The sequence below is a fragment of the Taudactylus pleione genome, unplaced genomic scaffold (genome assembly GCF_031769625.1).
Source record: "Taudactylus pleione unplaced genomic scaffold, aTauple2 ptg000125l, whole genome shotgun sequence".
Taxonomy (NCBI): Eukaryota; Metazoa; Chordata; class Amphibia; order Anura; family Myobatrachidae; genus Taudactylus; species Taudactylus pleione.
Genome location: NW_028284527.1, coordinates 6,858,117 through 6,873,722, shown reverse-complemented (window position 1 = coordinate 6,873,722; position 15,606 = coordinate 6,858,117). Strand labels below are relative to the sequence as shown.

The 15,606-nt window shown below is 47.1% G+C and overlaps 1 protein-coding gene across 1 annotated transcript in view; it reads left to right on the top strand.

Annotated features, from left to right (window-relative positions):
• The window catches only part of CAPN9 (calpain 9), a 158,120-nt gene that overhangs the window by 54,997 nt on the left and 87,517 nt on the right, over positions 1 to 15,606 (top strand). The window contains exons 4-5 of the mRNA XM_088472520.1: positions 3,141 to 3,259; positions 15,389 to 15,522. Coding sequence (XP_088328646.1) covers positions 3,141 to 3,259; positions 15,389 to 15,522 — 253 coding nt within the window. The remainder of the gene's footprint in view (positions 1 to 3,140; positions 3,260 to 15,388; positions 15,523 to 15,606) is intronic.

Genomic DNA, 15,606 nt, shown 5'->3' with positions numbered 1-15,606 from the left:
GTCCAAGAGGCTAGGAGCCCCCACTGGTTGTATCCCTATGAATATTGGGTCTGCCAAAACCAAAGTTGTTCAGCAGGGTTGAGCAGGACAGTGGGGAGGGATGTGTGAACTGTGCCATCACCCAGGGCACAAGGTCCTGGGGGCATCCCCGTCGTTGCCACATGGCCTCTGCATCTGGATAGCAGGGTGCCTGGAACAGCATCCTGCTGTGAGCACTGCTTTAGTGATGGCGAGCCCTGCTCTGGTGCTGGGTTTGAGGTCAGGACACTGTGTGGGCCAGTCAAGTTCTTCCACACCAAACATTGCAAACAATTTTTGGTTCAAACTTCACTTTAAGCATGAGGCATTTCAGCACTACATTATGTCAAATATAAAATTTTAAACCTTTAGTCGGTGATTCAATAATTGTATTATCCTGTGTCTCACTTATTACAATTTCAGGTTACCTCTTTGTATATGTAACAGGCAAAGTGGGAAAGCAGGCAATGGGGAGAGTGTACTGTGGGCCTGATTCAGAGCCGGACGCTCTGAAAGAGCGCTCACACTGAATCAGGGCATTTTCTTTTTTATTTTGTGCGGCCTCCTGGCCGCTCGTATAGCTGTGGGTGACCACCCACAGCTATTGCGAGTGGCCAGGTGATGGTCACGATGGTCAAGACCATCGCGACCATCGGGCTTGCGACGAGACCCTTGCGGTAGGGTTTCGTTGCCGCAAGCTCCAGAGAGCTTCCGGTTCTAATAGAGCCGGAAGCTCTCGCACTGACATCACTGGGATATCAGAGGAGCCGCCCACGGGAACGCCTCCGTTTGCCCAGCCACCCCCACTCCCCGCCTTCCAAACAGGGCGAGCTGTCGATCAACATCGGCAGCTGCCCCTTTTGGATGCGAGCTCCGGAACAAGTGCTTTCTTGTGCTCGCTCCTGGGCTCACGCGCACGCTGTGCGTGCACACTGGCACACCATCGACCCTCTTGCGTGCGCTATGCGCTTGCGAGCGGGTCTCAATCAGGCCCTGTGTTCAATGCCCAAAAAATGTTAGGTATAGCAGGGAATTATCTTCATTACCTACTTTGTCTAGGAATAGTTAACAATGCCTAATGCAGAGGTTCCCAAACTTTTTTTGAATCACGGTGCCCAAGAGTATCAGCATTTTTTTCATGGCACCTCTAAGCAAAAAATGTGTTATTGAGAAATTCAGAAAAAATGTAGTAAAGTAGTAAAGTGAAGTAAATTGTGCTTACCTGTCATCCTTAGGTTTAGTTATGTGGTGGTGGACAGGTTTGTGCTTCTGTTTGTCCACATATTTACATTACATTGACCATAAACAATTAGATTTGGTGTTGGACCACCAACCTGAGGTACCCCTGCAAGTGTGCCAAGGCACCCCAGGGTGCCACGGCGCACAGTTTGGGAATCACTAGTCTACTGTATGGTTGGCAATTTGGGAAATTAATTACCTACTTTGCCTAGGAGATATAAAAAAATATGCCAGCACTTGGATTTACCTATATTATACTCAGGGGCGTATCTACCCATTGGCCAGGATAGCACTCGCCAGGGGTGCCGACCAAGGGGGGGGCGCCGCCCGACAGTGCCGCCAGTAGCCAAGGGGTGGACAAGTCCCCCGGTCAGCACAAGTGTAGGGCAGACCGCAGTGAGAGCAGTCTGCCCTACACAGTTTACAAACAGACAGCCGCCAGCGGCGGCTGTGTGTTTGTAATAGCAGCCAGCTAATGAGAGTCCACCTGGCTCTCATTAGCTGCTACGTCGTCCCCGGAGGGAGCCGGCAGGAGCTTACTCATGAGCTCCGTGTTCCGGCTCCCCCCCCAGCATGTGATGGGAGAGACATCATACGTCATGACGTCTCTCCCATGCATGAGAAGAGCAGGCCTGGACTCGGACAGAGGCAGTCGCGTCAGAAGCGGGGACCAGGTAAGTTGAATTTTTTTGGTTCTTTGTGTGTGTGTGTGTGTGTGTGTGTGTGTGTGTGTGTGTGTGTGTAAGCCTGGCATGGGGGGGCACTGAAATAGGGGGTGTCCGCTACTGCGGGCACTTTATGGGGGTGGCCACTATTGGGAGCACTGTATAGAGGTGGCCACTACTGGGGGCAATTTAGGGGGGGTGGCCACTACTGGGGGCATTGTATAGGGGGGTCTACAACTGGGGGCACTGTATAGGGGACTACTACTGGGGGCACTGTATAGGGGGGCTACTACTGGGGGCAATGTATAGGGGGGGACTACTACTGGGGGCACTGTATAGGGGGGACAACTACTGGGTACTATTACTGGGGGCACTGTATAGAGGAGACTACTGCTGGGGACAATGCAGCATAGGGGGGATTACTACTGGGGGCAATGCAGCATAGGGGGATTACTACTGGGGGATTACTACTGGGGGCACTGCATAAGGGGGGTAGGGGGGCGCCAGTACATTACATTGCCAGGGGTGTTTGGATCCCTAGATACACACCTGATTATACTGTACATACAGTAGTATCAGTTGCACAGTAGTAATGCCTTATGTAAATACAAAACACAACAAACATTTTCAGTGCTTATTCCCATTGCAAAACTGTGTGTATCTGAGCATGGTGAAAGTATGAGGAATTTGTTCATATTTTGATCAGATTTAAGCTTGCAGGCCACATCACGGCTTCCTCATTTCTGCAAGTTAGGGATAAGCGCTTACAATAATTGTTGTTCTGTCAACGCATGTGTAAGCCCAAGGAGACCCTGGGAAGGATCCTATTGGATGTTGATCGACAGCTCGCCTCATTTTGTAGGCTAAGCGAGCGGCCTGGAGGCCTGGTAAAATAAAAACGACCTGCCCTGGTTCACAGCGAGCGCTCGCAAATAGCTAGCGCCTCTGAATCAGGGCCTAAATACTGTAGCCATCTATCAGGTGTAGTCCATGCTGGTGATTAGGTTATTAATTACCTGACACCTGGGCAAAGAGCAAGGTCCAAAGAGCTGGTAAAAGCCGGAGTCTACTCAGTACATACACTGACGAGGGGCCCATAGAACTGTATACAGACTCTCTCTTCTCTTATACCGTCCATCCTGTAACATACTGTATATAATTGATTTTTCATTTTGTTTTAAATCAGTGTATTTATTTTACATGTGCGTATATTTGCAGGAGACTGCTGGTTTCTGGCTGCAATCGCCTCTCTCACGCTCAGTGAGAAGATACTGCATAGGGTGGTTCCACCTGACCAGACTTTTGACTCTGGATATGCCGGCATATTTCATTTTCAAGTAAGGCTTTATATTAAGTTTTTTTATGATCATTCTTAGGAAATGTTATATGCTTACAGGTACTGCATTTTAAAAAAAAACATATCATTTTACAACATTGTAAAGAGATCACATAAATGGACGTCATAGCACTGTTTTATAGACAGTATAGGGCTTGATTTACAGTTAAACCCAGAATTCTGACTTTCACACATGCAAAATGAATAGGAAACTTATGTTTTAAGATCTGTGCACCTGTAAATGTAATGTTTGTATACATCTGGCAAAAAATCTTCAGCTGTCATCAGCATCAACACGGAAACTTGCGCCAGACCTAAGGAATGTGGAAAATATGCGCCTCTTAAATGGTGATAAGCTATAACCTCTTGTAAAGACAGCCCGTCCTCACATTTGTCCAGCACTGACTGTTTTAGTGCACTCCGCAGCTAATAGTTATTATTTACTACCACAGGACAGGTTTTATGGTGCTGTTGTCAATATAAGCTCTTTTTTGGAAATTTTCTAATCACTCTCGCTAAGGGAACATTACTTTAACTTAAACCAAACACAAGAAAATACAACAGACACCATTTATTCATCTTCTGTACAGAACAATTAAACATTAAACAATGGTTGGACAAACAATGGAAAATAACATGGATCATCCAGCTTTTATTCTGCGCCACAATTTTAACTACTGCCCATGTGAACTGCGGAGGCATCCAAGAGCACTTTTATGCGAGTTTGGGCTGCCATCAAGTGTGTCCGTTGTCGCGATAACTCGCACCCACGAGTACATCGTGTTTAATTGGATTGAGCCCCAAGTGTCCTCTTAGATAAGGAGGATACTTATCAGCTCCTTGTCTTGTATAAATGAAAGTGTATCAAGCCACTGCCCCATGTGAAGGTTAAAGTATACACACATGTTTACATAACCCTGATAAGTAAATATCAACTAATGGGCTCATTCATTCTCATTACCGACTCAAAAATAAACAGTCCCTATCACTGCATAGCGGTAGGATTTTGATTGTTTTTTTTTTTTGCCTTGGTGAAAACACCTCTCCTAAGTCCTATTGGCAATCTAATGGCACTGGTGAGAAGTTCAAGCACCATGCGTATGCATGACCATCTAGAGGAAACTTGAGTTTCCGTTGGCAATAGGGCTTGTTCAAACAATAAAATAAATGAATTACTGCTGGCAATTTGCATATTTAATTGGCTTTAGAGTATTTAAAAAGAAACATGGCAATATATAGTAATTAGCTGTTCTGTTATTGCCCTATCAGAATGGTGATAACAAGACAAAAAAGACACTTGGACTATGAATAATAGGTCCCTCAGTAATTTATACAGCAAGTTACAAATGTAGTGCTCTGTGCATGGTGGAACTGAGGGCCTGATTCAGACCCGCTTGCGAGTGCTGAGTGGTCGCAAGCGGGTCGATGTCGGCCCAGTGCGCATGCGTGAGACCCGGATAGCGACGGGCAAGCCAGGAGGCCGCTCTAAAAATTAAGAAGGACGGCCCTGATTCAGAGCGAGCGCTCTGTCAGAGCATCCAGTTCTGAATCAGGGCCTGATTTCTTAACTCCTTAGTTAGGATAGTGAAAATAATACACCTTTCAATGTTGTGCCCACAACCCTTTTGATCACTAAGGTCCAGGCTGGGATTGGCATCATATAGAAGTCTTTTTTCCCTATAAGGCTTGATTTGCTGCTCAGTACTTGTGACTAAGCTCACTCAGGGCCTGATTCAGAGGCGCTCGCTCTGAATCAGGGCGGCCGCTTGTTTTTTTAGTTGCGGCCTCCTGCATAGCTGGATTCCTCCCACAGCTTATGTGAGCGGCCAGGTGATGGTCGCGATGGTCAAGACCATCGCGACCATCGGGCTTGCAACGAGACCCTTGCAGTAGGGTCTCATTGCCGCAAGCCCCAGTGGACTTCCTGCTCTAACAGAGCAGGAAGTCCACCTACTGACATCACGAGTGATGTCAGCAGGGCCGCCCACAAACGGCAGGCGATCCTGCAGGAACTCCTCCGTTTGCCCAGCCACCCCTCGCCCCGCCTTCCAAACGGGGCGAGCTGTCGATCAACATCGACAGCCGCCCCTTTTGGATGCGAGCGCCGGAGCGAGTGCTTTTTGCGCTTGCTCTGGGGCTCACGCACGCGCAGTGTGCACGCCAAGCATGCGCACTGCCTAACAATCGACACGCTTTCGAGCGCATACTGCTTGCGAGCGGGTCTGAATCAGGCCCTCTGTTCCCTAGTATATTCTGTTAGAAACCTACAAACACACATTAATCAAAGTAAACTAGACGTGTTCACACACAATAATGTAACAAGTTACTAAATCATAATGCAATACAGAGGTTGTTCTAGGCAGAGACCAGCAACAGATAGGTGGCGAAGTATGGAATCCAAATCGAAAGGTAAAGTGAAAATCTCAAATGAGTGAGGACAAGCAAGGTCAATACTCCAATAACAGTAATCAGATATCCACCCAGAAAACTTACAATTTTGAGCTTATCCCATAAGTCACCTAGTGAAAGCAACACCACATGGATGGGGATGTAGTCAGGATACCGGCGGGCGGGATATCCCACTGATATTTCGACATGTGACTAAAGATAGGTGTCCCGATGCCTATCAATAGCCCCACTACTAAATCCCGATACCCGGCTTATCGAACGAAGGTAAGCTGGGTGTCTTAGTGTAGCCGCGGGGGGGAGGGTTAGCTTAAGGGACCCCCGGGGGGACTTAAGGCTAGGCACCCCCCAGGGGGGTTAGGGCTAGGGTAGGGAAATGATGGGTCAGGGTTAGGCACCCCCCCTAGGAGGGTTAGGTTTAGGGTGCTAGGAGGTGGGATAGGTTTAGGCACTAACTGGGAGGAGGTTAGGGTTAGGCACCTCTGAGAGGGTTAGGGTTATGGGGGAGAGAGGTAGGCTAGAGTACTTCTGCTGTCGGGATTCCGACCCGTCGGGCTGCCACTGTCGCTATTTGATCCGGCGGCATTACATACCGATTCCCATGGATGAGATGGATAGAAACACGATAACCATTTATATGATCTGCAGGACCTGGATCGATTGATTAATTTACATTTTATGTAACTATCAGTTAATGGTATTAGTAAGTTTGCACTCACTAACCTATCCGAGAATATCTGAATTTTTAGCATTTTAGGAATATGTTCTAATTTCATTGATGTAATACATGTTTGCTTAACCTGGCTGATTACAAATGAGCTTTCAATTAGTTTAACATTTATAAAGTTTTTACATATATACAGTATTATTATGTTATTGTTGATGTTTACTTGTTTGGTTGCATTCTGATTACAAATCTTCTAGAAATGTGAGGATGAATACTGTATAGCAGGGGTTCCCAAATGACGGTCCTCAAGGCACACTAACAGTCCAGGTTTTAAGGATAGCCATACTTGAGAACAGATGTCTTAATTAGTACAGTACCTCAGTTACTTTGATTTAACCATCTGTGCTCAAGCATGGATATCACTAAAACCTGTGGGTAAATTTTAGGGATGTGCAGGCTCGGATAGGTTCAAGTTTGCACGCTGAGTTCGGATTTTTCCCTCCAAAAAAACGGAACTCAGAAAGAGGCTAAACGTCATCTTACATGGACGAACATCATCATTCCTGGACTTTTGTCCAGGACTGATGATGTTCGTCCATGTAACACTAGATGTGTATGCAAATCTGGCAAACTAACAGCAAGGCAGGTGATCGCACAGCAAGGCATTAGCACGCCCACTATGTCTTGGCGTGCAATCGCCCTGTGTATGCAGATGCCCACTAGCCTGTCTTAAGACGCCCACTTATGCACGTCATCGCCAGGAAGTGTATGCAACCATCGGTAACATCGAGTACCATCGGAAGCGAACGCAGTGCTTGTGGTTGACCATACCCTACCCCAAGCACTGCGAGCACTTCAGTTTAAAATTCACCCAGGTGACGTGTACTATGACGCCGTGTCTTAATTATGCATGCCTCTGAAACGGCATTAAGACCCTCGGGCATGCCTGCGTTCGCACCTCCTTTTCATCGACCAACCCTTGTCACCATCCACAAACGGCATCTCCTATCACTCACTCAGCTATGTAGTCTATGCGCAGCGTGCAAATGCTTCCCAATCACTCGGACAGGTTCGCGCATGTGCACTGTGATGCGTATGCATGCGCACATTGCAAAACATCAGCAGCTATTAGAGAACGCATCCTAGCGAGCAGGTCTGAATCGGGCCCTTAAATCGAACTGCAAAATCCCTTAACAAATTCCTCATTTACTAATATTCGATTTTACATTCAATTTTCCAAACTAATTGATTTCGGTTGATTTTACGAAGGGATTTTGGGCCTGATTCAGAGCCGCTCGTAAGCGGCCGCTCGTTCGTTCCGAGCGATGTTTGCACAACTGCGCATGCGTACGGATCATAATACGCATGCGCGAAGCAGTCAGTGCGGCCGAAAATCGTTTGTTCGCTAAATAGCGAATGCCTGCTATTTTGAGTGACAGGAGGAGGCGTATGTGGGTGGTAACAGGGGAAGGTGCTTGAAAACGGGGAGTGGAGATCCGAACGCAGGAGTGCTTAAAGGTCAAAACGGGCGTTTTAAGGGTGTGCATAATTAATACAGCAGCGTCATTGACCACGTCACTGGGTTATTTTATAGTCAGAACTGCTCGCAAGATTGTGGTAGGAAAAACCAACCACAAGAATAGCGAGCAGTTCATACGCTGGTCGATGTACTCGATTAATCTAATAAATAGCGGACATGACGTAGGATGCGAGCGGCCAGGGGGCGTAGTTTTCCAAAAAATGACCGCAAGTTTTGTTCGCTCGTTCAGACCTAGAGGCGTAAACAGACTGCAAAGAGCGAATGGTTCATTTGAATAGCCACCCCTTTTTTCAGAACGAGCGAGCGCAAATAGCGTCCGGCTCTGAATCAGGCCCTTTGTGTTCAGTTTATGAAATCCCTTCCAAAATCAAACCTCAAATCCCCATTAAAATTGAATGCAAAATCGAACTCTATTTCCTCATTACTTCCTATTGGGCAAAATGTATCACATGCACACTAAATAACGGGAAAAAATAGGAAACACTTGTGCACACTCTAGAAAAGTGAAAGTGATTTATAATTTCTTCATAAATATAATATGCTCACCATATTTTATATATATATATATATATATATATATATACACACACTAGGCATGTGCCTGCCCCGGATCCCTGACCCGCGGCAAAACCTCGCGACCCCTCTATCAAGTCGCAAGGTTTTGTTTTGCACACCCTTCACTGAGGACACTGCCAGCACCGCAGCACTGCCATTTCATGTACTGAGGACACCGTCAGCAACCCCGTTCTGACGACACTGCTGTCACAGTAAGTGCACTATTGGTGTATCCAACCCACACTGTATAACACACTGTGGGCCTGATTTAGACCCGCTCGCGAGCGCTATGCGCTCGCAAGCGGGTCCATGGTGACCCAGTGCGCAAGCACACGACGGAGCCGGCTCCATCGTGCGCATGCGCGAGACCCGGATAGCGACGGGCAAACCGTCACTGCGGATCTCGTACCAAAGGGGGCGTGCTGTCAATGTTGAGTGACAAGAAGGCCGGCCCTGATTCAGAGCGAGCGCTCTGTCAGGGTGTCCGGCTCTGAATCAGGGCCTGTATCTGTGTTGGAAATTAGAAACTGAACTGCCACATGTTAGTGCCACCCACTGTGTCACTTAGCTTAGTCAGCCAGCTAGCTGGATGCAACCTCTTGGCCTTAACTAGATGTAGCAAATAATATTGTGAGGTGGTCAAAATTGATTGGAAATTACTGGAAATAAATGTTATTGTGGTTAATTATACTGTAGGAACAAAAACAGGCTCATTTTATGTGATTTTAGCTGTTTTTATGATTTTTTAAGAAAAAATCCAGATCCAAAACCAAGACACGAAAACAAAACACGGAGGTGAGATTTTGGCAAAACCAATCCAGATCTAAAACCAGGGCAGATCCAGATCCAAAACCAAACTAAAACACGGGGGTCTCTAGATTTGTGTTTTGGATCTGTATTTTTTTGGGGAAAAAAGCATAAAAAAAGCAAAAATCACAGAATTTGTGGGTTTTCCTGCTCCTATGTTTTTATTAACCTCAATAACATTAATTTCCACTCATTTCCAGTCTATTCTGAACACCTCACAATATTGTTTTTAGGCCAAAAGGTTGCTCCGAGGTAGCTGGATGACTATACTAAGCTACACAAGTGGGCGGCACAAACACGTGGCTCATCTAGGAGTGACACTGCAGTGGCAGAAAGGATGGTAGTTTGAAAAACTAGGCCCCAAACAGTACATAAATGCAAAGAAAAAAAAGAGGTGCAAGATGGAATTGTCCTTGGGCCCTCCCACGCACCCTTATAAACAGGACATGTACACTTTAACAAACCAATCATTTCAGTGCCAGGGTCTGCCACATGACTCTGGCTGAAATGTTTTTTTTAATTTGGGCCCCCACAAAACAAGCTGGCAATTAATCTGTCCCTGCACAAACTGGCTCTACGGAGGCAAGATGTCATCCTCATCATCCTCATCCACCGATTCCTCACCCTCTTCAGTGTTGTGTACATCCTCATCCTCACAGAATATTAATACGTCCCCGCTGGAATCCACCACCACAGGTCCCTCTGTACTTTCTGGAGGCTGGTCTCCCAGGAAGAATTGATCATTCATTTTGATGAACATCATCTTCTCCACATTTTGTGGAAGCAACCTTCTACGCCTTTTGCTGACTGGCTGCACTAAACACTCTTTCGGAGTACACACTGGAGGGGGGGCAACTTAGGTAAAATAGAGCCAGTTTGTACAGGGGCCTCCAAATTGCCTCTTTTTCCTGCCAGTACAGGTATGGACTGTCTGACATGCCTACTTGGATGCTGTCACTGATGTAATCCTCCACCATTCTGTCAATGGTGACAGTATCATATGCAGTGACAGTAGACATGTCAGAAATTGTTGCCAGGTCCTTCAGTCCGGACCAGATGTCCAAACTTGGTCCTGCATGCCCTGCATCACCACCAGCGGCTTGCTTAGGATACCTAAGTTGTTTCCTGGCAGCCCCAGTTGCGGGAGAAAATGAAGAATGAGCTGTTGATGTGTCACATTCTGCTTCAGCTGACAGTGTTTTCACCAGCAGGTCTTTGCACCTCTGCAGGCTTGTGTCAGCTGGAAAGAGAGACACCACGTAGGCGTTAAACCTAGGATCGAGCACGGTGGCCAAAATGTAGTGGTCTGTTTTCAACAGACTGACCACCTTTGAATCCTGGCAAAGCGAATGAAGGGCTTCATCCACAAGTCCCACATACCGAGCGGAATCGCTCTGTCTTAACTCCTCCTTCACTTTCTCCAGCTGCTTCTGCAAAAGCCTGATATGGGGAATGACCTTACTCAAGCTGGCAGTGTCTGAACTGACTTCACGTGTGGCAAGTTCGAAGGGCTGGAGAACCTTGCACAACACAGAAATCATTCTCCACTGCGCTTGAGTCAGATTCATACCCCCTCCTTTGCCTATGTCATAGGTGGATGTATAGGCTTGAATGGCCTTTTGCTGCTCCTCCATCCTCTGAAGCATATAGAGGGTTGAGTTCCACTGTGTCACAACCTCTTGCTTCAGGTGATGGCAGGGCAGGCTCAAGAGTGTTTGCTGGCACTCCAGTCTTCGGCATGTAGTCACTGAATGGCAAAAGTGGCCAGAAATTTTTTGAGCCACCCAAAGCGTCTCCTGCACGCCCCTGTCATTTTTCAGAAAAATTTGCAGCACCAAAATGATTGTGTGAGCAAAACATGGGATGTGCTGGAATTTGCCCAGATGTAATGCCCACACAATATTGGTGGCATTGTCAGATATCACAAATTCTCAGGAGAGTCTAAGTGGGGTAAGCCATTGGGTAATGATTTCCCTCAGTTTCTCTAAGAAGTTGTCGGCGGTGTGCCTCTTACTGAAACCGGTAATACACAGCGTAGCCTGTCTTGGAACGAGCTGGCGTTTCTGAGATGCTGCTACTGGTGACACTGCTGTTGTTGCTGCATAAGGTGATACATCTTCCCAGTGGGCTGTCACAGTCATATAGTCCTTAGTCTGCCCTGTTCCACTTGTCCACATGTCCGTGGTTAAGTAGACATTGGGTACAACCGCATTTTTAGGACACTGAGGACACTTTTTCTGATGTCTCTGTACATTCTCGGTATTGCCTGCCTAGTGAACTGGAATCTAGATGGGATTTCGTTCCATGGACACACTACCTCCATCAATTGTCTATATCCCACTGCACTAATCGCGGATAACACCAACATAGCTGTCAAGGCCTAAGTTATCTGCTTTGCTTCAGAATGACTGCTGTCGTACTTCATCCTCCTCACTAAGGACTGTTGGAGGGTCAATTGCTTAGTAAAAGAAGCAGTGGTGTTCCTACTTCCTCTCTGGAATGATGAACGACTCACAGCAGTAGCAGTTGGTGTAGCAATGCAGGATCCTCCCGAGGATCCCGGATAGGAGAGTCAGTCATGCCAGTGACATGGTCTGCTGTACTACTTCTGATCCTGACTGAGGAGGAAATTGACGAGGAGGGAATTGACGGTGTGGTTTGGAGGCTCTTGGATACAACAGGAAAAAGGGATTTAGGTGTCCCTGGACTGCTTATGGTCGTAGCCACAGTTTCTGAACTTGACAGTAACTTTTTATGAACGCGCTGCAGGTGACGTATAAGGGAGGATGTTCTTAGGTGGTTAACGTCACTACCCCTACTTATTCCACTTTTACATATGGTACATATGGCAAAACAGTTGTTGTCCGGATTTGGATAGCAATATTGCCAGACCAAAGAAGTGGAATGTTTGGTCTTCTGCCCAGGCATGACTGTGATGGCCTTTTTCATCACACGGACAACAACTGTCTCCCCTGGTGCCTGATTTAAATAAACCACCTCACCATCAGAATCCTCCTCGTCAATTTTCTCCTCAGCACCAGTTACACCAATATCCTCATCCTGTTGTACTTCAACAGTGACATCTTAAATTTGAATATCAGCAAGTGGACTCTGGGTGCTCCTTCCAGCTCTTGCAGAGGGCGTGCAAATGGTGGAAGGAGTCACCTCTTCCCATCCAGTGTTGGGAAGGGCAGGCATCACAACCGTCGCCACACTTGGACTCTCCATGGGGATTTGTGATATCTTCTTAGAATTAGAAAGCACAGTTCTTTGCTGTGTTTTTGCCGGCTTGACTCATTTGATTTTTGTAGCGGGAGGAGGACTTCCATCGTCATGTGAAGCTGATCCACTAGTCATGAATATAGGGGAGGACCTTAGCCGTTCCTTGCCACTCCATGTTGTAAATGGCATATTGGCAAGTTTACGTTTCTCCTCAGATGATTTAATTTATTTTTTAAGGTCATTTTCCTGAACTTTGCCATTTGGGATTTTATATGCCCTCTACTATGACATTGGGCATCGGCCTTGTCAGATAATGTTGATGGCATTTCATCATCTGTCTTGACCAGTGGCAGCAGCTTCAGCACTAGGAGGAAGTGGTTCTTGATCTTTCCCTATTTTATTTTTATCAGACAAATTTTTGTCCTCCATTTATGTGATATTGATGCACGTGTGGCTAAGGCGCACACAAACACAGAAAAATATATATATATTTTTTTCAGGCACTTTGGGGGTTACACCACCCTTCAACAGATGAGCCAGCTGGCCCTTTACTTAGGACACAGGCGCACGCTTGACGCTACTTTGTTGATGCATGTGCGGCTACAGCGCACACAAACAGAAAAATATTTTTTTTTTGCACTTGGAGGGAGCACCCCTGATGGACATATCACCCCCTGGACAACACTACAGCACCCCTTTAGGACTACAGCCTTTATGGGACACTGCACAACACAGCCCAGCCAGCCCCTATGGACTTTGGAGTGGACACAGCCCCTATGGACAAAAGACTGCACAACACAGCCCAGCCAGCCCCTATGGACTTTGGAGTGGACACAGCCCCTATGGACAACAGACTGCACAACACAGCTCAGCCAGCACTATGGACTTTGGGGTGGACACAGCCCCTATGGACAACAGACTGCACAACACAGCCCATGCAGCCCCTATGGACTTTGGAGTGGACACAGCCCCTATGGACGACAACAGCAGCACAACTCCCACCCTTCTGTTTAACTGTCCACAGCCGGAGTGAAAAATGGCGCCGACACGGGGACCTTTTATTGTATCCAAAACTCCCGAGAATCCGACAGCGGGATGATGACATTTTGCCTCGATTTCAGATCTGAGTCAGGCAGGAAAACTCAAACCTGACTTGGATCCGGCTAGGATCGGGGGGGGGGTCGGGGGGGTTCGGATTTCATATAAAGAATAAAAATATCTGTTTCAGGGCACCGCATTATAACACATTTGTCCTTTATAACACATTTTAACCATTCACTGTTTGTTTATTATATATGTACTTCACCTTTTATTTTTATTCTTTATATGCAGCTGTGGCTGCTCTTAACTATCTCTTTTACACTGCACTTTTCTTACTATGGCGGTGCCCTGGGGCGGCTTGGCTGGGATAGTTTGGGGGTGTCCTGCGCTCTGGATTTGAATCCTAATTTGCTGGCTGTGTCGGCAGTGCGGGGGTGCCAGCAGCGTCTTTAGTGCAGGTTTGCTGGCTGTGTCGGCAGTGCTGGGGTTGCTGGCTGTGCCCTCAGTACATGGAATGGCAGTGCTGCGGTGCTGGCAGTGTTCTCAGTGAAGGGTACCGGCAGTGTCGGCAGAACAGAGGTGCCAGCGGTGTCCTCAGTGCAGGTTTGCTGACTGTGTTGGCAGTGCAGGGGTGTTTTCAATGCAGGGTGCCGGCAGTGTCGGTAGAGCGGGGGTGCCAGCGGTGTCCTCAGTGAATGTGCGCTGACAGTGTCGGCAGTGCAGGGGTGCTGGTGGTGTCCTCAGTGTGGGCAGTGTGGGGGTTGCTGACGGTGTCCTCAGTACGTGGTGCAGTAGTGCAGGGGTGCCGGCAGTGGTGGTGTCGGCAGTGTGGGATGCTGCCAGTGGGGGTGCCAGCGGTGTCAACAGCGGGGGGTGGCAGGCGCCATCTTCTTCAGTGTTCATTTTCAATGGGCTTAACGCTGATTGGCTGAGAGCCGTGACAGATGGCTAACTCAGCCAATCAGCCGTTAAGCCCTCTCAATACAAAACCTCGTGACCCGACAGCGGGGGCGCAAGGTTTTGCCTCGGGTGAGGGATACAGGGCAGGAAGGGAGATCCGAGCATCGCTCGGATCGCCCTAGATCCCCGAAATTCGGGTGGGTTCGGATCTCTGAGATCCGAACCCACTCATCTCTAGTAATAAATACACTTGTGCTCCAACTAGGAGACCTGAAAAACATGCACAATTAGGGGTGCACTGCTATAGACCATCAATAGGGCTAATTATTAGTACCATATAATAATACACTATCCAGTGCATAACAACACCAATATGTACGTATTCATCCAGGGCAGTGCTAGGTTCTTTTGCTGCTCCCTCAGACTCCCGGACTTGCTCCAATGCTCTGGAATGGTGCCCACATCTTAAATAAAAACATTCAGCTCAGGCAGAATGGCCCTATTGCCACATCTAATTACTTACTGTGATAGCTGGTCCTGTATATGCTGGAATTATGACACACAATACACTTTGTATGAAGCATATTAAAGCTGGATAAATGCTAATTCTGCCCTCCTCGGCGGACTGGCCACACTCGCTCTAAAATCAAGCATTTGGAAAACCCACTCTAGAATACTGCGTTTGCCACTTCTCCCCCACCCATATAGCACTGCATGGGATCGTATATTGCATCCCCAGATCAAGTGAACATGCAGTAAGATCTGGAGGTGCGATGTACGACCCCACGGGAATGTGCACTGACCGATATCATGCCCATACACGGTATGAATGATATAGCAGCGATATCGTACCAATCCATTGGATTGGCTGCTATATTGTACCGTGTGTGCCCAGGATCAATAAATAAAATAAAAAATGGTGCTTTCATTCTAAAGTTTTTAACCTACAGTTAACCTATGAAAAGTGACACTGTGTAATTCCCTTCTTGCAGTTTTGCCATCACAATGAGTGGATTGATATTGTAATTGATGATAGACTGCCTACCTTTCGGAATCGTCTGGTATTTCTTCACTCAGCTGACCTGAATGAGTTTTGGAGCGCATTAATTGAAAAAGCTTACGCCAAGTGAGTATTTCCAAATATTTCTATCACTAGTTTGTTAATGATCCAACATTAGTGTTGCTAATTATTTTTAAAGTCATTGCTTTT